We start from the raw sequence: 24,493 nt of genomic DNA, 5'->3' as shown, positions 1-24,493 counted from the left end.
GATGTGATGCCTCAATTAAGTACGCCTATTGATGGGTAAATCACTATGAAACGACCATAAGCCCCGAGGACCAGCGGAAAAGAAAATATATTTTTTCAAACTGTCCAGAGTACAATGAAGAAATCCAATATAGTCGCGTCCAAATCCATACAACACGGGCTGTGATTGCTCGAAAGAACGGTGCATGGCGGTATACCGTAAATCGCAAAACTACCCAGAGGGTGGAATTCGTCCAGTCCCTAGATGGTCCACGATTGGATGGTTTTTTCCATGCTACCATGGTATATGGAGACCCTAAGGATGGAAAAATCAATGATGGTAATTTCCATCCTTAACGTTTTTACGTTTATTGGTGGAAATGACGATCTATATTTTTTGTTACATGGCGAATGCCATGGCTAATATTTGCACTCGGCGAATTGCTTGCCTTTCACGTTTATTTAATACGCTTGAAGAAAATGCGCATAAACAGAACAAGCAGAACGGAAACGAGAAAGAATTAAAAAAACGAACAAGCGAGTGTCGACTCTAAAGCGAGTTAACGAACTTTTGTACTGTCGAGTTGACAATTTTTTCTGAAATTTTAAGAATGTGCGACAACAGATGCAGTGCGCACGTAAGGGCTTTTGGAAACTGTATGTCGAATATCCAATATGATGTAATAAGCACGATGAGTGCATCATCATACGTTGCGCAATTGCAAAACCAACGGTTCTGCACATATACAGATGGGCCGGCATGCTCAGTCGCCAAAATGCAAGGATAAGGCGTTGTCACATTGTCTTCCTAGAAGCAAACAAAATAAAAATTAATGCAACGCAGTTGTAAAAGGAATGAGAACGCGTGGGCTGGATAGGTCAAAACACAACCGGTAACTGCATAGCCATCGGCATTGTTACGTCATAGCAAATCGTTCTATGCTAACTGTCCAGTGGTTGTTGGCGTATCTGCCGCATTTCAATCGGGAAATGACAAGCAAATATGTGTATAAGACGTTTTCCAGGCAAAGTGCATTTCTTACACTCTTGTATACAATGCTGCAGAGATGAACTGTTCCTACTAAAAATGGATACCTAAGTCTGCGAATGTCCTACATGCCAAAGCGCAATGCGCTTTATGTCATGTTGCGAAGACTACCACCCAGAATTACGAAGCGAGAGGGGCATCTTCGAATGTGTCCTATGAAAAGGGAATGTGTAATTTAAATAATAGCGCCTCGAAGGCAACTATGAGAACTAATTGTTGTAATGCACGTGTAATCGTAAAGTTATCAATTGTGATTGTGGTTAAGTGTTCACACAGCTCATAAACCCCAGCGAACCTTTTTATTGCCAGTGCATTATGGAATTCGAGTGGGATATCGATATTGGAATAAAAAAGTCTTAAATTATGTTGCAATGGTGTCCTATATTGTATCCTTTAATGTCCATGGTTCAAACAAGGACATAGATATGAGGATGGTATTTATGTTTTTGCGCCGTAAATGTCACATAGCCTTTTTGCAAGATACCCATTCTAGTCCAGTCAACGAGAAGCTTTGGTCACATGTCAACGGTAATATCAGAGATGTAGGAATCCTTTTTAATTAAGGTCTGCCCAGCGAGATAAAAAATACCCTATGTGATCGTAAAGGCCAATTCATTTTGGCAGAGATTGAAATTAATTCCAAAACATTAGTCTGTATACGCACCCAACCAAGATTCCTCAGAATACTTCCATCGTACGCACCAACTATAATGGGAGGGGACTTTAATTTAGCATTTGTCACAAGGCTTGATAGGAGCCAAAACACCCAACACCCCAACAAACGAGCAAGGTATACGTTAATAAACTACATGAAACATTCAAAACAAACGATATTTTTACGCTCAGAAATCGCCACTGTCAAAATCCCGAATTGATTTTTTCTCATATATTAACAGTCTAGTGAGGGACGTGGTTTACGTCGACGTATCCGGAACCATGTCCGACCGTAAGATGCTTACTCTGGATGTCGCTATAAATCCATCTCCGAGGGAAGGGGGCTACTGGAAACTTAATATCATGCTTCTTAAAACACGAATAGTATAAAGAAACAATAAAAAAACAGTTTTTTTCCTCGGAAATCCAGCGATAGACACAAATCCACAAATTAGGTGGGATGCAAAGAATCGATCTGATTCGTGGCCTTACTAAAGCGTAAGCTAACCGGCAAACCACACGTGTTGGAAAGCATAAAAGAATGGAAACGTTATTGAAAGCTAAACAACGCAACCAAACTCCAAGCACCATTCTTGCAACAAAATAGATTAGAGATACTTAAGTATCTCGAAATCAATCCTTAAAATAAAAACGACGCGAAATTTGGTCTCGAGCTTAACACACCATATATTGAGTGTCCAGTGGTACAACAATACTGGGAAAATGTTAGCGATTGGCGTAGTGCGAAACTTCTGGTTCCGCTGCACTTTACACTTCCGAGTTGTTGTTTGGGGTGCATAACAAAGAAACAATGTACGAATGTTTTTTAAATTGTGCGCTACTTTGTGCCCGATTTACCATCTATATATAGATACAAATATGCAAACAGGCAACCGGCCATAACAAAGTTTGTGATAGCTTTACAGTCGACAAGCACTATTGAACTGAATATCGCTGGTCGGAAAAACAGACTGAATATATGTAAAAGAAATTGGCCGTACGCTGCTTTACGTTTACCCATATGTAATTTATCTATTTGAGATAATTTTTTGCCAGTAGGTATAAATTGTTGCTTTTCTTGCTCTCTCAATTCGCCATTTATCGTTCTTTATTTAATATAAAAAACGTAATTTTAGAGAAAAGCCCACTATGATTTAAGTGACGAAGAAATAATCTGTCACCTTACACTACTACAAAAGCTTGCGTTTTTGCATTACGTTCCGGACGTGGAATGATCTGCCTACATTTCTACCGTATTTTACGGACCATAAGGCGCAACTTAAATCCTTTTTTTCCTCATAAATTGATCGTGCGCCTTATAAGCCGGTGCGCCTAATGTATGGATCAAGTAGTGCTTTATTGCCTACACTCAAAACCAGTACCGATACTATTATAAATAAACCACCGTCTTACACAATAAACTACGGTAAAAGCAACTAGCAACTGTGATATTCATACTATTGTGACTTGCTTACATTTATTACGTAACAAGTTTTTGTTTGATGAGCTTTATACGGTAACCCATACTCCTTAAAATACGTTGCGTTCTATAGCCCGGTGCGCCTTATGTATGAACAAAAAACTAATCAAAGCAATTTATTGACAGTGCGCCTTATAATCGGGTGCGCTTTATGGTCCGTAAAATACGGTAATCCTTTCTCAGTCAGGACTGGGGAACAAAAGATGTTCATTGTTTTTTAGTCTGACAATACTACAAAGGAAATGCACCAGGAATGTTCCCAATAAATATTCAATACATTACTAAATAGCCAGTCCGGCTGGGGGAAAACAAAAAGATACAGATCGCGTATTAAATTGAACAGCGTTCGTTGTTGCTGTAGATTCCCAAACCCAATTTCGTTAATTCTTTCACGTTATGTTTTCTATGTTTGGCACAACTCTCGTTATTATGTGACAAAGGCTGCGCAGTAGACGTGCGCATGCAGACCGCAAAGTTATGTTTTTCATTGCTAGTTGTGTTGCCGGTTATTGTGGTACATATAATAATACTCATTCTATTTGAATAAGGTTTTAGTTGCAAAACGCGAAATAGTTTGTTGACTGCTTTGCAACAATTGAAAAGTTTACTGGATTACTAATGCAACTGAAAGATGTGTTGTCACTACTGATAATTTACGGAATAAGATCGGTCGCAAAACAGTTCGGTAAGTGCGATTGAATTTGCCATAGTGTGAATTTGTCTATATATTGAATGTACAATTGTGTTTCTTTAACTAGATACCGTTCCATTTCTGGCGCGTTGTTGTGCTGGTCGTTCCTGTATCAAATACAAGTGTCTGTTGTGTTTCGCGGGCTCGGCTACCTAGAAGATTGGATGGGATGCGTTTGGGCTAAAGGCAAAAAAACTGCTGTGTAGCGTGTAGCGCCGCCGATCCGCAGAAAAAGCACGTTACATACAAGTTTCGAACTGTCATTGTTACAACCGTTTGTGACGTCACAACATGCCTGTCCTGACAAAGAAGAAGAGAAAACGGCTTGGCTGTGCATTAAAACAGTTACAAGATGATTACCTCGATGCTGAGAGGGTAATGCTCAACCGCGAAAAGGAAAAACTGCAAGAAGCGTTGCTTGCCGTAGAAGCAAGCTACACCGAGGCTATGAACCTATGTGAAGATATGTCCGATGAGGCCACGATGCCGGGAAGTGTGTCTCGAAAAAGGGATTGTGTTCGAGGCAAGAACGAATTTGACACTCGCGTCAGGCAGTGGCTGCGAGACATTTCAACACCGGTGCCTGTCTCGGAAGCTGGTAGCCGTTCACCGCCCCCAAGTAGAACGTCGAAACGATGCGAATCCACTATTCACACTGGGAGCGTAAGATCTTCTAGGAGCTCGACATACAGTATTAAGTTAAAGGAAAGTCGTGTGAAGCTAAACCTTGCGCGATAAGCACGCAAGCAAGATGAAGAAAGAAAAGAAGAAAGAAAATTGGAGGCTGAAATCGCTGATCGCGAATCTCAACGGAAGTAAGAATTGGCAGAAGCCGAACTAAACGCATGGGAAGAAGTTGGGAGTGTTTGTTCGTTAAATTACGAACCCCGAAAAGACACAGTGTGTCCCAAGAACCCTGAAGAGTTAGTGATCGAAGATCCTAAGCCAAATGAAACAAAGTTCAAGGAATTCGAACACCCAAGTCGCCAAAAGGTACCACGTGATAATATTTACTCGCCACATAACAGACATACCTCTACGACACAGTTTAGATCTCATTATACGGAGGTTGGTGAACGTTTTCTGCCAAAACCACAAATAACAAAGTTTGATGGCGACCCTATGGACTATTGGTCATTTGCAAATCGATACAAAATTCATATTGCTAGCAGATTAGACTGTGATGATTTAAGACTTACGTACTTGCTTCAACATTGCACGCCGAGTGTCAATGAAAAACTGAGACACCATACGTCATCCTCAAACCCTGCAGTCAGCTACGAACTTGCTTGGAAAGAATTGTACGAACGCTATGGTCAACCACATATCATCGCTCGTTGCTGCGAAAGGAAGTTGTAAGAAAGTCCGAAGATTGGACGAAACGACCCCGACGGTTTGGAAAAGTTAGCCGTCCTCCTTAAGAGATGCTGCGTATCATTGGAGGAAATCACTGGTATGTCTACTGTTGATTCCGTCGGTTTTATTGTTGCTATTGCCAGCAAGCTACCTGTGGAGTTATAAATGGGTTTCTGCATCTGTTGCATTGCAAAGGGAAACGGGTAGAGTCGCGCGTTTCGTGGATTTTGCGAATTTCGTTGTAGAGCTGAGTGAGAAAGCCAACTCGATATATGGGAAAGGTCTCTTTCCTTCGGGCCCCGAAAAGAATCAAGGTATCAAGCGACAAAAGGCGACGTCATACAACGCCATTGCTTCTACTGGTGCACAGAAATCGGTGCAGAACGAACAACAGTCAACACAACGAAAGAAACCGTGTCCTTGTTGTGCAAAGCCGCATGACCTCGACGTCTGCTATGCGTTTAAACGAAAATCGCATCGTGAGCGACGACAATTGGTGAGAGCGAAAGGTTTGTGCTTCCGGTGTCTTGAAGTGGGACACATGGTTGTCGATTGTAGCAGTAAGACGGTTTGCCATGAGGAAGGTTGTGGAAGTGCATACCATCATGTGCTACTGCACAATCCGGCGAGACCTCGACCGACGGACGCATCTTCGGACGACTAAAATGGAAATGGCTCGGCGTCTTTGACGCAGAGTAGTTGCTTGAATACCGTGGGCTGTCATGGTAGCAACTCATTGTCCGCTTGGTTAGACATTGTTCCTGTTCGAGTCCGCGTCGGGGACAAGGAAATTGAAACATATGCTCTGTTGGACACTGGTTCGGACAAAACCTTCTGTGAGAAACGACTGATCAACATGTTGGATGTTGAGGTAGAAGGCGAACCCGTTCGTATGCAGCTCGGGTCGATCAATGGTGCAAAGGAGCTGAACACCGTGAAAATCTCCATGTCAGTACTGCCCTTGATGGGAGGAGAGGAGTTCAATTTACCGGAAGTGACGTTACTTGACGAAATCCCTGTCCCGCCTGAGCATGTCCCAAAGTTTGGAACACCTGTTCGCCCCAAGCATCTGAAGGGAGTACATTTACCGCAAATCAACAGTGGGTCTGTCACATTACTTATTGGTACAGACAACTACTTAGTTCATCGATGTTTGGAGAGTCGGTTCTCTCCTGATCCGGAGTACCCGGACGCTGTCAAAACGCCTCTAGGTTGGTTGCAAAAAGGTTATGCTCCACAGAAAACCTTCAAGGGCTGTAGTTTTCTGTTGCAAGGAATTGAACGTTTCAATTCTTTTAATAACATCGATGACGTCATCGTGACTGATGATGGTGAAACTTACCCCATGCGAAGTGGTGATTTGGGGGATGCTGAATCCTTCCTTCAGTGGCTCCGGAGCAACAGAGAAGCAATGGAGTTTGGATTAAAGTTTTCTGCAGAAGACGTCACTGCATATGACATCATGGCCAAGCAAGTGGAACACAAAGATGGACATTACCAGTTACCGCTGTTGTGGCGAAATTCGGCAGATGTTCTTCCCAATACTTTGAAATTGGCACAGAAACGACTGTCTGGTCTTAAGAAGCGTTTGTCACGTGATGCAAGTTTAAGTCAAAAGTATGTTCAGCAGATGCAAATCCTTTTGGAAAAGGGTTATGCCGAACGGGTACCAGAAGAAGAAATTAGTACTGATGGTCGGAAGTGGTACCTTCCTCACCACCCGTGGTAAACCCAAAGAAGCCGGATAAGCTTCGAATCGTTTTTGACTGTGCCGCAAAGTGCGACGGTAACTCTATCAACGATCACTTGATGAAAGGACCAGACTTCATGAACTCGTTAGTTGGAGTGCTTCTGAGATTCCGCAAAGAAGCCGTGGCTTTGGTTGCGGACATAGAAGCCATGTTCCATCAAGTACGCGTCACGCAGCCGGATCGTGACGCCTTTAGATTCTTGTGGTGGCCAGGAGGCGACACACTGAAGGATCCTGTGCCTCACCGAATGACTGTTCATTTATTTGGCGCGAAGTCGTCCCCAAGCTGCGCCACATTCTGCCTACGTGAAACCGCACGTGAATTTGGGAAGTTTTTTGATCCTCGTGTTGCCGAGGTTGTGAGAAAAAACTTTTATGTGGACGATTGTTTATTATCAATCCCCACAGAAACAATGGGAATTAAAATGGTGGAAAATTTGAGAAGTCTACTGTCCATGGGAGGTTTCAGGCTGACAAAATGGTTGTCATCGAGTGATGCTGTGATGACCTCTGTTCCTAACGGAGAAAGGTCCAAACTAATCCAGAACATTCCTCTTGGCGGAGAGGTACAGGAACGTGTTCTGGGAATCAGCTGGCGTCTGCCGGTGGACGAGTTTGGATTTAATGTCGTCCTGCCGGACAAACCGATTACGCGACGTGGAATGCTCTCCGTGACAAACTCCCTGTTTGACCCCCTTGGACTCGTTGCACCCGTGGTCCTAGAAGCCAGATTGATCTACAGGGACGTGTGTCAACAGAAGATTGGATGGGACGATGTCGTGCCGACCACGGATCAAGCCAGGTGGCGAAAATGGCGAGAAAGCCTCTGTGACCTTTGTGAGGTAAGAATACCTCGTTTTTATCGAATGACCACCAATGCGTCCAAAGTACAGTTACATGTTTTTGCTGACGCTTCGTCAGAAGCACGAGGTTGTGCTTGTTACCTGAGGTCAGTAGATGACCGCTCGAACGTTACGTGCTCTCTGGTGATGGGCAAATCACTGCTTTCCGGTTCGGGAAGGCAAACCATACCACGACTGGAACTGGAGGCTGCTTTGGATGCAGTAAAATTGTCACGAACAGTGACGGAGGAACTTGATTTAGAAGACTGTCCTTGTCTGTTTGGGACTGACTCATCCATCGTGCTACAGAGTTTGCACACCGACAGCAAGAACTTTCCTATATTTTCGCGAAATCATCTCCAGACAAAAATGGCACACCAGGAGAAGTAATTTTTCCAAAGGTGATGTTGTGCTACTCGTCGATGATTCTGCTCCACGATGTCGATGGCCTCTTGGAAAAGTCACCGAACTATTCCATGATAAACACCAGGTGGTGAGGAGCGTTGCAGTGAAGACGGCCGGCGGTTTCCTCAGGAGACCCATCACTAAACTCTGCTTGGTGATCCCCGCGCAGGAGAATGAGACTGAGTTGTGAATCTTTGCGTCGATGTAAAATTGGTACAATGCCCAATTTTCGGGGGGAGGATGTAGATTCCCAAACCCAATTTCGTTAGCACAAACTCTCGTTATTATGTGACAAAGGCTGCGCAGTAGACGTGCGCGTGCAGACCGCATAGTTATGTTTTTCATTGGTAGTTGTGTTGCCAGTTATTGTGGTACATAAAATAATACTGATTCTATTTGAATAAGGTTTTAGTTGCAAAACGCGAAATAGTTTGTTGACTGCTTTGCAACAATTGAAAAGTTTACTGGATTACTAATGCAACTAAAAGATGTGTTGTCACTACTGATAATTTACGGAATAAGATCGGTCGCAAAACAGTTCGGTAAGTGCGATTGAATTTGCCATAATGTGAATTTGTCTATATTGAATGTACAATTGTGTTTCTTTAACTAGAAACCGTTCCATTTCTGGCGCGTTGTTGTGCTGGTCGTTCCTGTATCGAATACAAGTGTCTGTTGTGTTTCGCGGGCTCGGCTACCTAGAAGATTGGATGGGACGCGTTTGGGCTAAAGGCCAAAAAACTGCTGTGTAGCGTGTAGCGCCGCCGATCCGCAGAAAAAGCACGTTACAGTTGCATTTATATCATTCGATTAAAAAAATTAAACAGATATCTGATCGAAATTAATTTCAAAGAACTTAGTGGTACGCAGCGACGTTGTGTTATACCTCCAGATGGTACTTGCATAACCACAAAAAGGTTGACAAATACTGACTTGGGGCTAAGGTCGCAGTGTTGCCAAAATTGTATTAGAAGTTAATTTTGGCCTTGTGTAAATGTAAAGTCAACATTACTTCAATACATTCTTTTTACATAATTGTATGTTATCTCACATAGGCCTATGTATATTTTCATGAATAAAACTCTTGTGTTGTTTTTTGTACGACCTATATGATGTAAGGTTGAATAAATGTCATATGTTTTGAGTTATCAAAGTTAAAGAAATAAATTTGTCATAATTTTTTGCCGGTGGAAGGTTGTTTTTTAAATCAACAAGGTTTTTGATGAGCAGTACGGGAAAAAAATGTAAGAAACACTGGGCTATATAGTCGATGACTAGAGGGATGTTAGTTGACAAAAGTTTGAACGCGGGTTACTCGGCCGCCTTACGAGGTAGCGACTTACTTTTTCCATACAAAAATAGATCACAGGCTGAACTTTGCAACGAGAGAAAAATTAAACCAAAAATTACATTCATATTCGAATATGATATGTTTGCTGTGTCATAACCATACGTAAACATCGATTCCCGCTGAAATCCTTAAGCGCGATAGGCAACTTTGTTAAACGTTAAGAGTAGTCACGCTATACCTTGTACTATGTCCATGATATGTAAGTTTGTTAAACGTTTGGGTAGTCACGCTATACCTTGCACTATGTCCATCATAGGTAAGTTTGTTAAACGTTAGAGTAGTCACGCTATAACTTGCACTATGTCCATGATGGGTAACTTTCACGCGGCAAACAGGGTTTGGGTTACCGATTTTGTTCAGTTTACTGATCTTGGACGCTTACCTATGTTGGCCGTAACGTTACAGCCCTATGTGGAATTTACCGGAGCGAAAGATTTGTCGAAGAAGTACATGCAACAAACGATGTACAGGCGCTTATGGAGGCAAGGATTTGTCGCAGAATTTAACGGAGGGAAAGATTTGTCGCACATTTCGATGGAGGGAAGAATTTGTTGACCATTATGACCGAATAAACTAAAAAGTACATGCAACAAACAATGTACAGTGCAATTTTCCTCCGTCCCTCCGTTTAGTGTACATCGTCCCTCCTTCCCTCCTTTTAGTGTTGCCCACCATGGGTGTACGTACTTGACTAATATCCTGACTGCCTGACTTGCCTGACTTCAGCACCAGTGTTTCCAAAAAAAATTCAGGAAAAATAGCCATGCAATCTGTGCGTTGCAATTGCCTGACTTTCGTGATTGTGCGTTGCAATTGTCTGACTTTCGTGATTGTGTGTTGCAATTGCCTGACTTTCGTGAATGTGTGTTGGAATTGCCTGACTTTCGTGAATGCGTATTGGAATTGCCTGGCTTCTGTGTTTTGGAATTGCCTGACTTCCGTGATTGTGTTTTGGAATTGCCTGACTTTCGTGATTGTGTTTTGCAATTGCCTGAATTTCGTGATTGTGTTTTGGAATTGCCTGACTTTCGTGATTGTGTTTTGTGTGTTGGATTCGCAGAACATTCTCATCTTCAGACTTTCTATAGGTCTTTCAAGGGTCTAAGTAACAGCGCAAATACTCCCAATCACACAAAAGCTGCGCAATTCCTGCGCCCATACTAAAACAAAAGTCATGCATTTAAAATACAAACATATGCAAGTCAGGCAATTGCAACGCACATTCACGAAAACCAGGCAATTGCAACACATAATCACGAAAGTCAGGCAATCAACCGACTTTTCCTAAAAATAGTTTTGGAAACACTGCTGTTGAAGTCAGGCAAGTCAGGCGAGTCAGGCAGTCAGGATTTTAGTCAAACCGGTACGTACCTGATATGTGTATTGTGTAAACTTCACATGGGCGCATTTGGGCGCGTTGTTTTTGCAGAAATTGGCGCTTTTGGGCGGATTGAATCAAAAAAATTGGCGCTTTTGGTAAAAAAGATCTGGCAACACTGACCGTTTGCGTCTGAGTTTGAGCGAAGTTTCTGTTACTGTAGTTCCAAATTTCCAGGCACAATCTATGAAAAAGTAAGGTTATTTCGGCAAATACAGCTATGGCAAGTTCAAATGTAATGAATGTAGCGTGTAAAACTCAAACAACCATTTTAAGTATCTTTTGTCGACCGCGTTTGTTAACGCGTGTATGGCCAGCACGATGTTACTCCAGTGCCCAAAACCAGCAATCTACAACACTTGACATTTCAACACTTAAACCATTTCCTGAATGGAGAAATGTTGCAGCAGGTCCTGTTTGGGAAAAAGGATTTTTTGCAAGAGTGTGGGTACCTTACAAAGAATCAAAGTTAAAACCGGAGGATATAACAAGGCATGATGATGCTTGGGAAGAGTATGTAAAGATACATGGTTATTCGCCAGTTGATTATGTGACAACCGCAGGTACATTCAAACTTAATTTTTGTGATATTTTAAATGTATAAATTTCCTTGTGTTGTGTGTAATGAAACTACAGAATATGGTTAATACTAGTCAGCCACACAGGTTAGAATTTTTTTTATATATATTGCATACAGTTTTTGTTTTGCAATTGTTATTTGTGTGGACTAGCCAATGTATTAGGTATTTTTATGGGACAGTTTGCTGATAAAAAGCTTAAAAATAGGCATATTAAAAAAACCCAGAGTGTTTTGGCAGTCATTTAAACAATGTGCGATGAGCTTTTTTAAACAATTAGGCAACTTTAGTTGTTTAGACTAATAGTCCCCCTCCCCTTATAATATAGGTTCGACACTTTAAACCCTGAAAAACAACTGTTCATGCAATTATACACAAATTAGCCTGACTGCTTAAGATCTGATTAATTTAAAATAAGTCATTATGTTTAGATTATAAGGAACTTTACCAAACAGAAGTTGTGTGGAGCAATTATGTAAGAAACAAAAAAGGAGGTATACAAAAACAAAAGACAAGAAAGACATGTGTGGTAATTTAACTTTTGTTATTATATTAACTTCTGTAAAAGTGACATGATACAGTTTTATTAAACAAATGTGGTTGTACAGAGAAAGGGAGTTATTGCCACTGGATCACCTTGCCCAATTTGTCGAGATGAAAAGTTGCTGCTATTATACAATGTAAGCAAAATAACACAAATATTTTTTTAAATCACACAAATTTTAATGTTTCCTACATGTTTGATTTAGTGTCCTATTCAAATAAACATCTACCATTGTTCTGAAACCACAAAGCACATCTGCATGCGTTAATAGTAATTTTATAGAATCTGAAAAACACCCCTCAGATTCCATTCCCTGGAACTGTTAAAATAACATCATTGGCAGTACCAAATTACTATTTGTTACAAAAGATCTATTCACTAAAGCCCGGTAAAATTGTTGTTCAATGCTTGCTGTCAGTTCATTTTCAGCTGGGCAAACTATAGGTCACGAGTCACGACACCATTTGTGGTTACCAAAAGTAATTCTTGGGTTGTGGCTGAAAGTGTCTTGTGTATGGGCAATACATTATTTCACACTTTGCGTTGTTTTCTAAGGGTCAAACAAAAACATCTTTTTTGAGCCTTTAAAAAACAAATCTTTTTGGGAACAGTTTTCTCAAGAACAAGTTAGTTAAAGTTTGGAACCAAAATCCAATCTTTCTTTTAAATTGGATTTTAAAATTAAACTGCAATTTTTTACATTTTGTTGCAGAACATTCCTTTGATGAAGCAGTTTATTGATGAAGAAACAAAAAAAGTTCACAGTGAACTTAGAACGGGTTTATGTCAGCACAAACAAAAACAACTTGTTGAGTCTGTAGAACTGGCAATGAAATACGGTATGTAAAAAAACAAATTAATAAAGTATTCCATTGGGTTTTATAACAGTAACCCCATTTACATGCTCAAATCTGATCCTACACTCAATCAATCTCGAAGCGAGAGGTCCCTCTAAAAACCCATTGTAGGCATCGTAGGCATTAAGTCTAGGCATCGTAGGCATTGTAGGGATTGAGTCTAGGCATCGAAGGCATTGAGTCTAGGCATCGACTCAGCATATTATGCCCACAACGCCTAGGCTCAATGCCTACGACACCTACAATGCCTAGACTCAACGCCTACAATGCCGAGACTCAATGCCTACGATTCCTAGACTCAACGCCTACAATGCCTAAGCTCAATGCCTACCATGCCTAGACTCAATGCCTGCAATCAGAGGCGTCAAGTCCAGGGGGGGGGGGCAAATTTTCAGTTTTTTGGTCACAATTGCAATTTTACGCTGCATCACGCTGACGCGCTTGGTACGAGTGCATCAGATCGTCGTCCTAAAGTTTGCCATTGTTGCCAAACATGTTGCATTGTTACCAAACAAGTGCCATTTTTATTTGCTCAACTTTAAGAGACTGGGAAAAAAGTGGTCTCGCAGTTGCAATAGCATGCGCTTTTCTCAGTGTAAACCATTTTTTGCGCTGCGGAATAAAAAATAAAAATACTTTCGTGTTCAAACACATTGCGCCAATGTGCAGAGGCTTACTGGGCTACATCATGTAATTTTTTATATGTTATCTTGACCACATTAACGCACAATTAATCCATTTTAGCACCATGTTTTTGCAAGCCTTTTCGTCCAAACGTACGGTACATGCATTGCCGAAAAATCTCGCATTTAAGTTTTCCATAATGTAATGCGAATTCGCAAACCACCGTTCATGTTTGTGTCTGTTTTCATTATCGTAAACACGGACGTTCGTAATTTGTTGAGCTCGACCCCCAATTTGCCGTACTATAATAGCGAAAAATAGAGGAATTTTTCCCGAAAATTAGAACCCCGAAATATGATTATTGTTGTGACCTCACAATGGGACCGCCCCCCTGGCTGTTATGAAATCTTGGCGCCTATGCCTGCAATGCCTAGACTCTATGCGTACAATGCCTATAGACTTAATGCTTAAATTATGCCTAGACTCAATGCGTACAATTCCAAGACTCAATGCCTACAATGCCTAAACTCCATGTGTACAATGCCTGTAGACTATATGCCATGCCTACAATGCCTAGACCCAATGCGTACAATTCCAAGACTCAATGCCTAGACCAGGGGTTCCCAAACTGGGGTCCGCGGACCCCTGGGGGTCCGTAATGATACCTCAAAAAACTATTAGTACGTTTTATACAGTGTGTAAGCAGTAATCACTGCAGTAATTCATAGCTGGATTGGTTTTGTAAGCTTAACAATATGTGCATTGCACAATTACTCATTGCACAAAACACTTTTGAATGGTTTTTACACTATAGTTGTATCTTACGATTTCAAAGTTGTTTACAATTATTTCTTTCTATCGTTTCTTTTACAACGCGTCTAAAGAATTCACACTTATAGCTATTTTGATATTCGTTATTGTTGATATTGTTTGTAGTATTTTCAACGCTGATTACAATGCAATGTGACGTAAGACAGGGGGTCCGAGAAAAAACAGTTATACAAAATGGGGTCCGCGGCCAAAAAAGTTTGGGAAACCCTGGCCTAGACAATGTACAATGCCTATAGAATCAATGCCTACGATGACTAGACTCAATGCGTACAATTCCAAGGCTCAATGTGTTCAATGCCTACAAAACCCAGACTAAATGCTAACAAAGCCGAGACTCGTGTGACGTGTCTACAATGCCTAAACTCAATGTCTACGATGCCTAGACTCAATGCGTACAATTCCAAGACTCAATGCCTAGAATGCCTAGACTGAATGTGCAGAATGCCTACAATACCTAAGCTCAATGCCTACTGTGCCTACAATACTTAGGATCAATGCCTAGGCTCAATGCCTACAATGGCATTTTAGAGGCACCCCAAAACGAGGTCATATGATTTTCAAATCCGATCCGCTAAAGCGGTGCGTTTATATGTGAGTTTTGTGTTATCTTAGAGGTTCTGGTCAGTTTAGAATGGTAATTCACACCGATACTGATTGAAATTCTATGCCTACTGCATAATGCACTATGAAACATTTCACAACAAATGCATGCAGCTGCAAAGGGGAGATTACAGAAAAAACTGTTAACAACGTTTATTTGTGCCTCTGTGCTGCTAATTTCCAATAATATATCCATTCAACTCAAGAAATACTTTGTTACAATGCAAAATAATTAACAACTGTCTAGGAAACTTTCGTTTCAGGTTAAAATCTTTCAGTCTTCTTTAATTAGACATATATATTTCGCTTCGTTAAAAGCATCATCAGTGTCTATAAGAGCACACTGTTTGATAATTTCAAAATGTTATGATTGCTACAACAAGGAAAGGGCCATATCTCTTTTTATACATATTTGTAAATAAGTTGATCAAGAACATTATTAGAGAAGAGTATTATCTTTTTTTCTTAAACAAATGAATAAATTAGTTTTTGAACAATGTTTTGTATTTAATAGTGGAGTTTTCCAACTTCTTTTTAATTTATTCAACCAGCAGAATTTAATATTTAGGTTATCTTCCAAGAAAAGTTCACTTCGTGCACTTCCGAAGTTGACAATAATTGAACTGCAAGACGAACATGTTAATCACTACAAAACACGCAGGGACAGTGCTCATGTTGGCATGTGTGTCTGGTGTGTAAAAGCTCTGATACAGATGCAATTGAACTTGCTAGTTTTGTCACCGACGTTTTGTTCAGACCTATACTGTGCTTCTTGTGAAGTCCTTTGTCTGTACCTCTGGATGTGATGGATTCATTTGCAAACTTTTCATTTTTGTCATTGTTGTTTGGAAACCCGTCCAACCTCTAAAATTTGAAAAATAGCCATGTTAAATTTGTAAGTGTGGTGTATGATTGGAAAAATTAGGAAGGTTAAAACGAAATGAACAACGCACCTGTGAACGTCTTAGTGCAAACGGTCGAGCAATGATCCCGCTTATTAGTGTTTGGAAAGGTTAGAAAAACAAAATAAACATGAAACCCACCATAATTTGTAAGGACCGTTTAAACGCTAGTTCGATGTCTTTATTCGTCCTGTAGCAGTGGGAGAAGTTAGTTATAATTGGATGAATAGGGATGGCTATCGCTATTATTCCCATCAGAAAAGACATTGATGCCACAATTTTGCCTGAAAACAGCCAGCTGATTTTCAAGAATTATGTTGAGAAACCAGTACCTGCAATTGTTTTCGGTGCTATATCACCGTAGCCAACCGTCGTGATAGTTACTGCAGAAAACCATAGGGCGTCACATAGGTTAGAAAAAAGGTTTCCCTCCAGTGTGTAAAGTGATGTTGCCAACATAATCTAAAACGTTTTTTTGAAATTAATTGACAAAAAGGTCCAAACCGTTGGTATTTGCAAATATACGTACGATGCCAATAAACAGATATATGGAAAGCATGATTAACTCGTTGGCGCTTTGGAATAATGTTAAACAAAGCAGTTTTAAACCTTCCGAATGCCTTCCCAAACGAAAAACCCGAACGATGCGCAAAATCCGCAACAGCTGCAGAAAAAAACAAAAACATCAGTCGTCCGCAAAGCTGAATCTCCTGTGGAAGCGTTTACTGCTACTTGAATTTAAGGGTATATAGCCCACATATGACTCTCAGCACGCAACATTCTCCACCAATACAATTCTTGGGCAGGGCTGTGTTTTGTGCCAGGTACAAGAACATAAATCAGTTTATTGGTCTCGGTATGACCATTTCCGTAAGACATTCAATCACACTCTAGTTCAAATGAAAGGCCTCTGTGTCATTACCAATATCGCATTGTTTACCTGAGTCATGTGTATCCATGTATCCAAGGTCCCAAATGTTTCTGAGGTGTGACTAAACATCTCAATAAAAAATGGAATAATACTAAGCAAATCAATTATATTTAAAATCTGCCGAATAAATGTCCATTTTTTCGGCGAAACAATAAACCGAGTGGTATATTCCAATGTGAACCAAATCATGCACACCTGAGCAAAATGCATAAGTATGAAATTCCTGTTGCTGCCAGGCAAATTGCAATTCAAAATGTACTGCTCTTCTGGCATAAATATACGTGCTGTATTTTTTCAATGTTTCGTCTGACATGCGGCGAGACTTCATCAGGTATAACGCAAAAAGTGAACCACACTAAAACACGTGGGGACACAAAAGAAAAAAGGACACGTTGACACCACTTCGACGAAACGTCAAAGAAATATCGCACGTATATTTTATGCCAGAAGAGCAGTTTATTTTTAAATTGCAAAATGCGTTAGTTTGATAGATAAGATAAAGCGTGTTTAAATAATGGGCGTTGACAATATATATAATACAGCACAGTAATTTAAAAACAAGTTTTATCTCACCGTTTCAATGTCGGACAATATTGCAATTTCGTGCTCTATTCCGTTTTCATCTTTAATAAAGTAACCCTCGACTGTTCCCAGGACGAACACAGCTAGTGATATTAAAATGAATGTTATTGAAGCTAGCATCCATAATTTTGCCAAAACTGAAGATGATGGATCCTCAGCAACACTCCACAAACGAAACCTCATCTTCAAAAAGGCCATTTGTGTTTTTTATTAAAAATGTCAAGTTAGCTAACTTATTATTTCCCATTATCTTACTGCGTTCCAATTATTACGAAAATCCTCCCAAGAATTGATTTTTGTTAAAAGTTGAATCTTCTGTTGTTTTATCGAATAACGTTGCATTTGTTCGGCCATATTTGTTTCATTTTGCTCAATTATGTTTAATGCTGCCTGTGTGTCGCCAAATAAACATATTAAAGTTGTTAAATAAACCAAAACACCCCAAAGATGAATAACAAACGATTACAATCAACCACCTCAAGCCTTTCATTGCAACATACATCCAACAATGATTCATCAATATACCAGAACATCATTTCTTCCTTAAGTTGGATTGGGCAGACTGATTTTGGTGCATGCACCAAGCCTACAATGCACTCACGTTTTAATTTATTCAAAAGTGTGTTTGTTGATGGCTTACATCCGCTATATGCAGACAATATGCAAGAAAATGATTCCGGGTCCCGGTCGAAATACAATAAACTTGATCTATTTTCAGAACAAGATTTGGACCTAGACACAAAAAAATCACAATTAAAATGTTTTTTTGCGGGTGAAGTATACAAATATAATGTTTTTTTATAGCAGGCTAACACATAGAATTGCATAGGATAATCATCGTTATTAGGCTATGTCGTAATATGTGGACGAATTATCAGTATAGGCTAGTAAAACACAATGTTGATAAATGCACACGTTTAATGTCTACATAAATATTGGCAACACATCTTACCCATTTCTGTACAAAACTGTTAACTTGCTTGCTGGTAATCTATCGAGTTGATTGGCGGTAATTCGAAATACCTTGCCACCAATATTTATTTCCATCCTGTTTCAATGCGCTTAATGGTTAAGTTTCTGTAAAATCAACAAAGCGCTATCGTCCACTGAAGTATAACTGCCGATATATCGAATTAGTGTTGTTTTGTTTACTGGATCGATGTAGCCACTTAATTAAATTGAGTCAATATATAGGTTACTTAATATGTGTCTCCGTGTGTGCCGAAGTGCTGTTGTTACCCTTGGCGCCGCCAAGAGCGAACGTGATGAAACGGAAAATTAATTTAACTTCAAAAAACACCAATGCAATTAAACAGCTCCACAGATTGATTTGGTTTGGTTTAACTATGTAGAAATACTTTCGAGAGTTTGCTATTGGTTAGTGTTACCCAATTAACGTAAAAAACTAACCTGTTATTTTTAGTCAGTAGGTTGGCGATTTAATACTACCTAAAATATAAAGTTAAGTATTTAAGTAAATTGAGTATGTAGCTGCAGGCATGAATGAATTAGGCACTATTATATTACAGGGTTTCGTATATACTAGGGTTGTTAATTGCCAAACAAACAAATATTTGATTATTTGAAAAAATCAACATTATAGGCTATGCTACTTTTAAATTAATATGTCAACCGATCAAATACATGTTTTAAAACCTGTAACTATTGGTGTTTCGTCAAAAACAATGCATAAATTATATCTAGGGGAGGGGTGCTGGTTACAAGCTAAAACTTGAAAAAATTTAGTTTTTAAGACACAACTAAATGAACATAAATAGAGGCCTAAGACAGCAATGTTGACTCTAATTTTGCCAAAATAATTTATTCCGCAAATTTTTCGTTTTGCTATGTAGAGATTATAGGACGCAAAGACAATATTTCAGTGTTCGTGCATATAGCTCTGAAAACCAGAGTATTTTCTCGATCACATAGCTTCTTAACTAGATTTTATGCTGGAGTTGCGAGATCTGCAGGGGCGGCCGATACTTGTCACATTCAATCATTTTCCTCGCCAATAAAAACGACCATACAAAAATTTTTGCACAATTTTGTTTCCACACGACAAACAACCCAAAATATTGAATTACCGGATTTTTCTGTAAAAAAACAACTCTGGCAAGCAATATGGTAACGTGAGACGCAAAGAAGAAATGGTCCGCGTTTTCTATACAAAGTTGCCGTCACAGAAAAAAAAAGTCCAGAACCCATACTTGAATGTGCATCTGTTTTAGTACACTTTTGTCGTCATTAATATAAACAAACATTTTGTAACCGAACAAACAACAAGAAATACAGTGGTAGTAACTTTGAAACAAATACTCACAATGACGCTCTAGTGAATATACTAGGCTGTTGACTCTATCTTTGGTCGATATCCATGCACAAAACAAAGATGTTAGAGGAGAAGTTGGTCATATTTTTTTTTCTTTTTAACACAATTCAACCTTGAATTAATTAGGCTAATTGATTTGAAAAGTTAAAAATTATAAACAAATATTTCTTGTTCAATAATTTTGAAAACATTTTAAAGTAGCCCTATTCCATACTGTGAAACTCGTATTTTACTATAAAGTACTTCAGCCTTTTTTACACACCGGGGTTTAAACCCAGGATATCTTGGGCACGAATCCCGATCAGGTTTCCTTCTTTGTATATGGGTCGGACGCTTGACCAATCCTCCCCATACTTCAGGGATTACAATTTTACTGTAATTTTTGTTAATCAGCGCCACCTATTTTCCTCCTCTCTCACATGATTGGTCATACCCCAATGGTTGACAGTTTGTGCATCTTTTTTTTGCAGTCATTTGAAAAATACCTTGGACATACACACAAACAAACTAAATCATTTCTTTTGAATAAAAAATGTGCGCAAAATGCTGCAAGTACCAACTGTTCATTGTTTCCTTAACTCTCACTCCCTTTTCAAAAGAACATGTTTACAAAACACCATTAAACGTTCTTTTATTTAGGCTTTTATTGAATACACCCTAGCAGGATAAAGCCTTTGTTTACGAAGAAACTTTGCAGACCGAATGCCTGCTTCATGTTTGGTGAACATTCTGCGCATAGCTCTGGTCTTCTTTGGACGAAGGTCCTTTGGTTTATGTTTCTTGCCCTAAAAATTTGTTCAAACCGTTATTGAGAAATAAGCAACACATATCAGGATCCTGAAAATGTAAACCCATAAGGTCAAAAATTTGCAAGATTCCATGTGTCAAGGACAAGTATACCATCATAAACTGAGCCGGATTTAAAAAAAAAAATATTAAACACAACGTACCTTAAAAAGTTTTCTTAGATTGTCTTTTTGGGTTTGATTGATCACAGTCAGAACCCTAGCTACACTCTTTCGAACAAGACAACTGCAAAAAAAATGTTTGTTTACATACAAGAATATGGCTAAATTGAAAAAAAAATGCTATGTTAAAACAAATGCCAACGCAACCAAAAAGAAAGATAAGAAATGGATTTTTATGGAACGAAATTACAAGTCAATAATCTCAAATAAGGATGATTTTTTTTTAAATTACTGCCCTAGACAACAAATTTTTTTTTATGGTAATGCTTTTTCCAAAAAATATTTCTAATAGGACAGAGAAATGAAACAGGATTCAGATAACAGTTGGTAATCAAGTTTTGAACTAATGAAATCTATATTAGAAAGTTTGTAATTTACACAGAACATTTTTTTTAAATCTTTGATGGGCACCAGCAAACGCTTTTTGTATATAGGTATGAGTTTGCAACAAGAATTAATTATTTTTTTCCATGGATGAACATAGTTACTCAATTCATGGTTTTGCCTTCACGTTATCAATGTGTCTGATGTAACAATGCTGAAGGTAAAGATTAGTTGAAAATGCATTGGTTTGGATAAGAGTGTGTAGATCAACTTTAAATATGTAGTTTTTGGCAAAGCAAAAAACTAACTAGGACATCTGACAGCTACAAAACAACTTATATGACAATGTGTCCTAATTCTCTCTATCAGTTTAGAATGTCATGCTAAAGATCATAAAATTTCTTTTAGTTGTACACACTTAAAAAGAACCATATTAGATAAGTTAAAATGTTCATCTGCTGGGTTTTTTGCCATACAATCAAGACATAATCGCCACTGAAAAAGTGCACAGTAGCTGCCAGAAGTTTTACCGTCCCCAACGTTTTTTCTTCAACTACATAAAAATGTTCCTTTTGGTGCTTGGTATATACTTGTATTTTTGACAAGTTCTGTTTCAACTAAAAAGGATTTTCCTCTGTGCTACAGCTTTTTGTCAAAGAACTTTTATCTAAACCAATGCAATCAATGCATTTTCAGCCAAAACGGTACACACAAACACCGGACAAATTATGAAACACCAACCCTCTTCAGCTTGCAGGTTATACAAAACTTACATTTTAGAGAGCTTAGATGCAGCTCCACCAGTGACTTTTGCTACACGAAGATTGGACAGTTCTTGCTTGAAGTCATTGAGCTGTTTTAACAACTCCTCTTTTGACTTCCCCCTCAATTCTCTGGCCTTGATCTTAGCCTTAAAATGTACACATAAAGTACGATTAAAGATGTGTAACAATATTTGTACACCGTAAAATAAAAAAACATCTTCGTTCGAACATGGAGAAGATTTCTTTCGATTACTTACCATCTCAACCTGAACCTCAAAAATCGAAAAGGACGTACACACAGGGAACGCTGCGAATGTGCCTATTTCCACGTGGTGTCGCAACAAATGTTTTCTTTTTTGTAGGGGACTTATCCAATTAAAATATTTTGGATTTAAATATATTTTCAGACAAACAAAAGTCAACAATTTGTTTCTACATAAACAGCAAACAATACTGTTCCCTTAGTTTTTTTCCGAATCTAGCCCTCTGGTTGGCATTGTTTACTAATCAGCGACACCAATCTCCTATTTAGTATTAAGAATTCAATGAAACTAGCAGGAGTTTCGAATTGAGTCAGCTGATTTATTAGTAAAAAATCGATTTCGCCTGAACTGGCATCCTCAGTTTCTTATTCAATAGATTTTTTACTAATAAATCAGCTGACTCAATTCGAAACTTCCGCTAGTTTCATTGAATTCTTAACAGCAAACATTTGAGTTTCTTAAATTGGCTGTCGCGCAAAACAGGTGTGCCGTGAAACGGGGTCAGGTATGCCAAAAATTTTCTTCAATAATATTTTACCAAGAAAGTTTCGTCATACGTTGTGTAAAGTTGTAAATCATTGGAACATGAATTACAAGCGCTTGCAAATTGCAAGTGCGTGTTTTTTACACATTCAGACCCGAATCAAAGCCATTTGTTCACCTAAACCATGGTTAGATGCATATCCATAATTCGTGTTAAATGTAGTCGTTCTTGCTTCATCTAAATCTCGAAATAACACTAAAGTTTGGTCTATTATGAGTATCCAAGTGACCCTAACGGCTGCCGGTGTGTTCCAAATACTTATGAGAAACTTTAATTTAGTAAATGTATTTACTTATTTAGGAAATCTCACCTAGTAAACGAAAACACATGTTTTTTTACAAATTCAATTGTCCTGGTAAGAATTTTTTTGTACTTTCATCGCTGTTTGTGATGCTAAAATCTATTGTATTTATTTCAATGTTTAGGCCTACTCTTTTACGTTTTCTTTACCATGATTTAGCTCATATCAATACATACAGAATTAAAATTCTCCCTGTGGTCTTAAAGGCTAAAAATTACCTCAACACAACACAGTTTTCTTGCCAAACGTAATGGGTAAAAACGGACTTTTTAGTCCCGGATATTTTATTAGACTTCCTTTTTGAAAATGGATAAAACTGAGCAATTGACATTATTTTAATACCCCAGGCGGAATTACCAATAATCTTTCCATGAAAACAAAACATTTTCAGTTCTTTTGACCAACCCGTCGATTAGCTTTTCGCCCCACTAAGCCTCAAAATAACATTTGACAACCATATGGACACAAATTATCACAAAAACAGCATGGAACGTAAAACAAACCATTCCCTTTATCTGCATGATTAAATTGAGTTCGAATGTGCTGCAGAAACCATAGGCTAGTTGTTTGACAAAACAGAGTCATTCCTGGTGTTGTCGGAATTACATTTCTCTCATAGTTGGTTGATTTTGGAAAATCTGTTTACCAGACAAGCAAAAGGAATGACCATATATATACACATATTTTTTCTAGTTAAGTTTCGCGGGTTGAAATTGTCGCGTTCTTGGGAGTTCAGCGCAAACTCATTTTCGGTCTTGGTTATTTGACTTAACTTTTGGGTTTGTTGGTGATCGCAATTCAAGACCATTCATACTTGTGCCCCCCCTGTTGGTCATATGATCTTCCTGGAGGGCCAACAAGTCCTTGCTCTGTACAGTCCCATCCAGGAGCAATTTTTTTCAACTTTGAAGAATTTTAGGTCCCTATGTAAGTCACAAGACCCATCAACGGTCATTGGGAAACAAGCGGAACAGTCGCTAGATGTATTACAACTGAGAGCCTTGAGCACAGGATTTCTCCAATCTAATGCCCATATAGGTCCTTCACTACACAGAGCCCTTGTACAAAATAGTTTTCCCTTCTTTATTTGTGCTCAAATAAAACCCAAATATGGTAAAAAAACATGCCAATAAAGATTTTGAGTAAAACTCGTCAGTTCTAAACATTTGAGCGACCATAAAATTTTTGGCCAGAATAGTTTTCGTATTTTTGTAAGATCGCATGAAACTATTTAGAAAAGCTGACATTACTACTGAACACATGGGCGCCTCGTTTTTATTTTTTTCAGGAGGGGCGGCTATATTGTGACGTCATAATTTATTACTATGATCTTATCAAGTATCGAAACACTGTGTTTGAGTTTCAATGCACGAGGCGTATTAGCCAAAAGGGCGACGTTATCGATAAACACACGAGATCGGTGTATACGACGAAACCAAGTAGCTGTTGGCATATCATACTGCGAGACAGGCGTTGCAACAACCAATGTCAGCTACGCAAGCAAAACTATGTCAACACATTTTGTGTACATAGTGTAAGAAACACATTGTTTTTAGGTCTTTTACCTTCGAACGTTACAAATGCGATGAGTTACATGGTGCGGACAGACGCGCGT

At 39.0% G+C, this 24,493-nt stretch overlaps 5 protein-coding genes across 5 annotated transcripts; 3 read left to right on the top strand and 2 right to left on the bottom strand.

Moving 5' to 3' along the window:
- Positions 1-4,142: 4,142 nt before the first annotated feature.
- On the top strand, positions 4,143-6,936 carry LOC145914458 (uncharacterized). The gene is made up of 4 exons (XM_083002289.1): positions 4,143-4,514; positions 4,764-5,206; positions 5,403-5,791; positions 5,960-6,936. Exons 1-4 carry the CDS (start codon positions 4,143-4,145, stop codon positions 6,934-6,936), a joined length of 2,181 nt encoding a protein of 726 aa, XP_082858415.1.
- An 80-nt stretch (positions 6,937-7,016) lies between these two features.
- On the top strand, positions 7,017-8,189 carry LOC145914457 (uncharacterized). The gene has a single exon (XM_083002287.1). It carries the CDS (start codon positions 7,017-7,019, stop codon positions 8,187-8,189), a length of 1,173 nt encoding a protein of 390 aa, XP_082858413.1.
- Positions 8,190-10,914: 2,725 nt separating this feature from the next.
- Positions 10,915-15,859, top strand: LOC145913288 (small ribosomal subunit protein mS40-like). The gene is made up of 5 exons (XM_083000890.1): positions 10,915-11,496; positions 11,943-12,040; positions 12,120-12,191; positions 12,768-12,894; positions 15,536-15,859. The coding sequence occupies exons 1-5, from the start codon at positions 11,154-11,156 to the stop codon at positions 15,577-15,579; spliced, it is 684 nt and encodes a 227-aa protein (XP_082857016.1). The 5' UTR covers positions 10,915-11,153; the 3' UTR covers positions 15,580-15,859.
- LOC145913287 (voltage-gated potassium channel regulatory subunit KCNF1-like) lies at positions 15,607-18,429 on the bottom strand. Its single transcript, XM_083000889.1, has 10 exons — positions 18,335-18,429; positions 18,023-18,114; positions 17,859-17,968; positions 17,638-17,772; positions 17,374-17,565; positions 16,810-16,995; positions 16,399-16,533; positions 16,202-16,331; positions 16,011-16,153; positions 15,607-15,831 (listed from the first exon to the last, which is right to left on the bottom strand). The coding sequence occupies exons 1-10, from the start codon at positions 18,427-18,429 to the stop codon at positions 15,607-15,609; spliced, it is 1,443 nt and encodes a 480-aa protein (XP_082857015.1).
- A 1,899-nt stretch (positions 18,430-20,328) lies between these two features.
- On the bottom strand, positions 20,329-22,086 carry LOC145913494 (large ribosomal subunit protein uL29-like). The gene is made up of 4 exons (XM_083001175.1): positions 22,028-22,086; positions 21,780-21,916; positions 20,665-20,746; positions 20,329-20,499 (listed from the first exon to the last, which is right to left on the bottom strand). The coding sequence occupies exons 1-4, from the start codon at positions 22,028-22,030 to the stop codon at positions 20,350-20,352; spliced, it is 372 nt and encodes a 123-aa protein (XP_082857301.1). The 5' UTR covers positions 22,031-22,086; the 3' UTR covers positions 20,329-20,349.
- Positions 22,087-24,493: the final 2,407 nt, after the last annotated feature.

The sequence above is a fragment of the Ascidia mentula genome, chromosome 9 (assembly GCF_947561715.1).
Source record: "Ascidia mentula chromosome 9, kaAscMent1.1, whole genome shotgun sequence".
NCBI lineage: Eukaryota > Metazoa > Chordata > Ascidiacea > Phlebobranchia > Ascidiidae > Ascidia > Ascidia mentula.
Note: the sequence above shows the minus strand (reverse complement) of the source record. Positions and strands in the feature narration are given on the sequence as shown.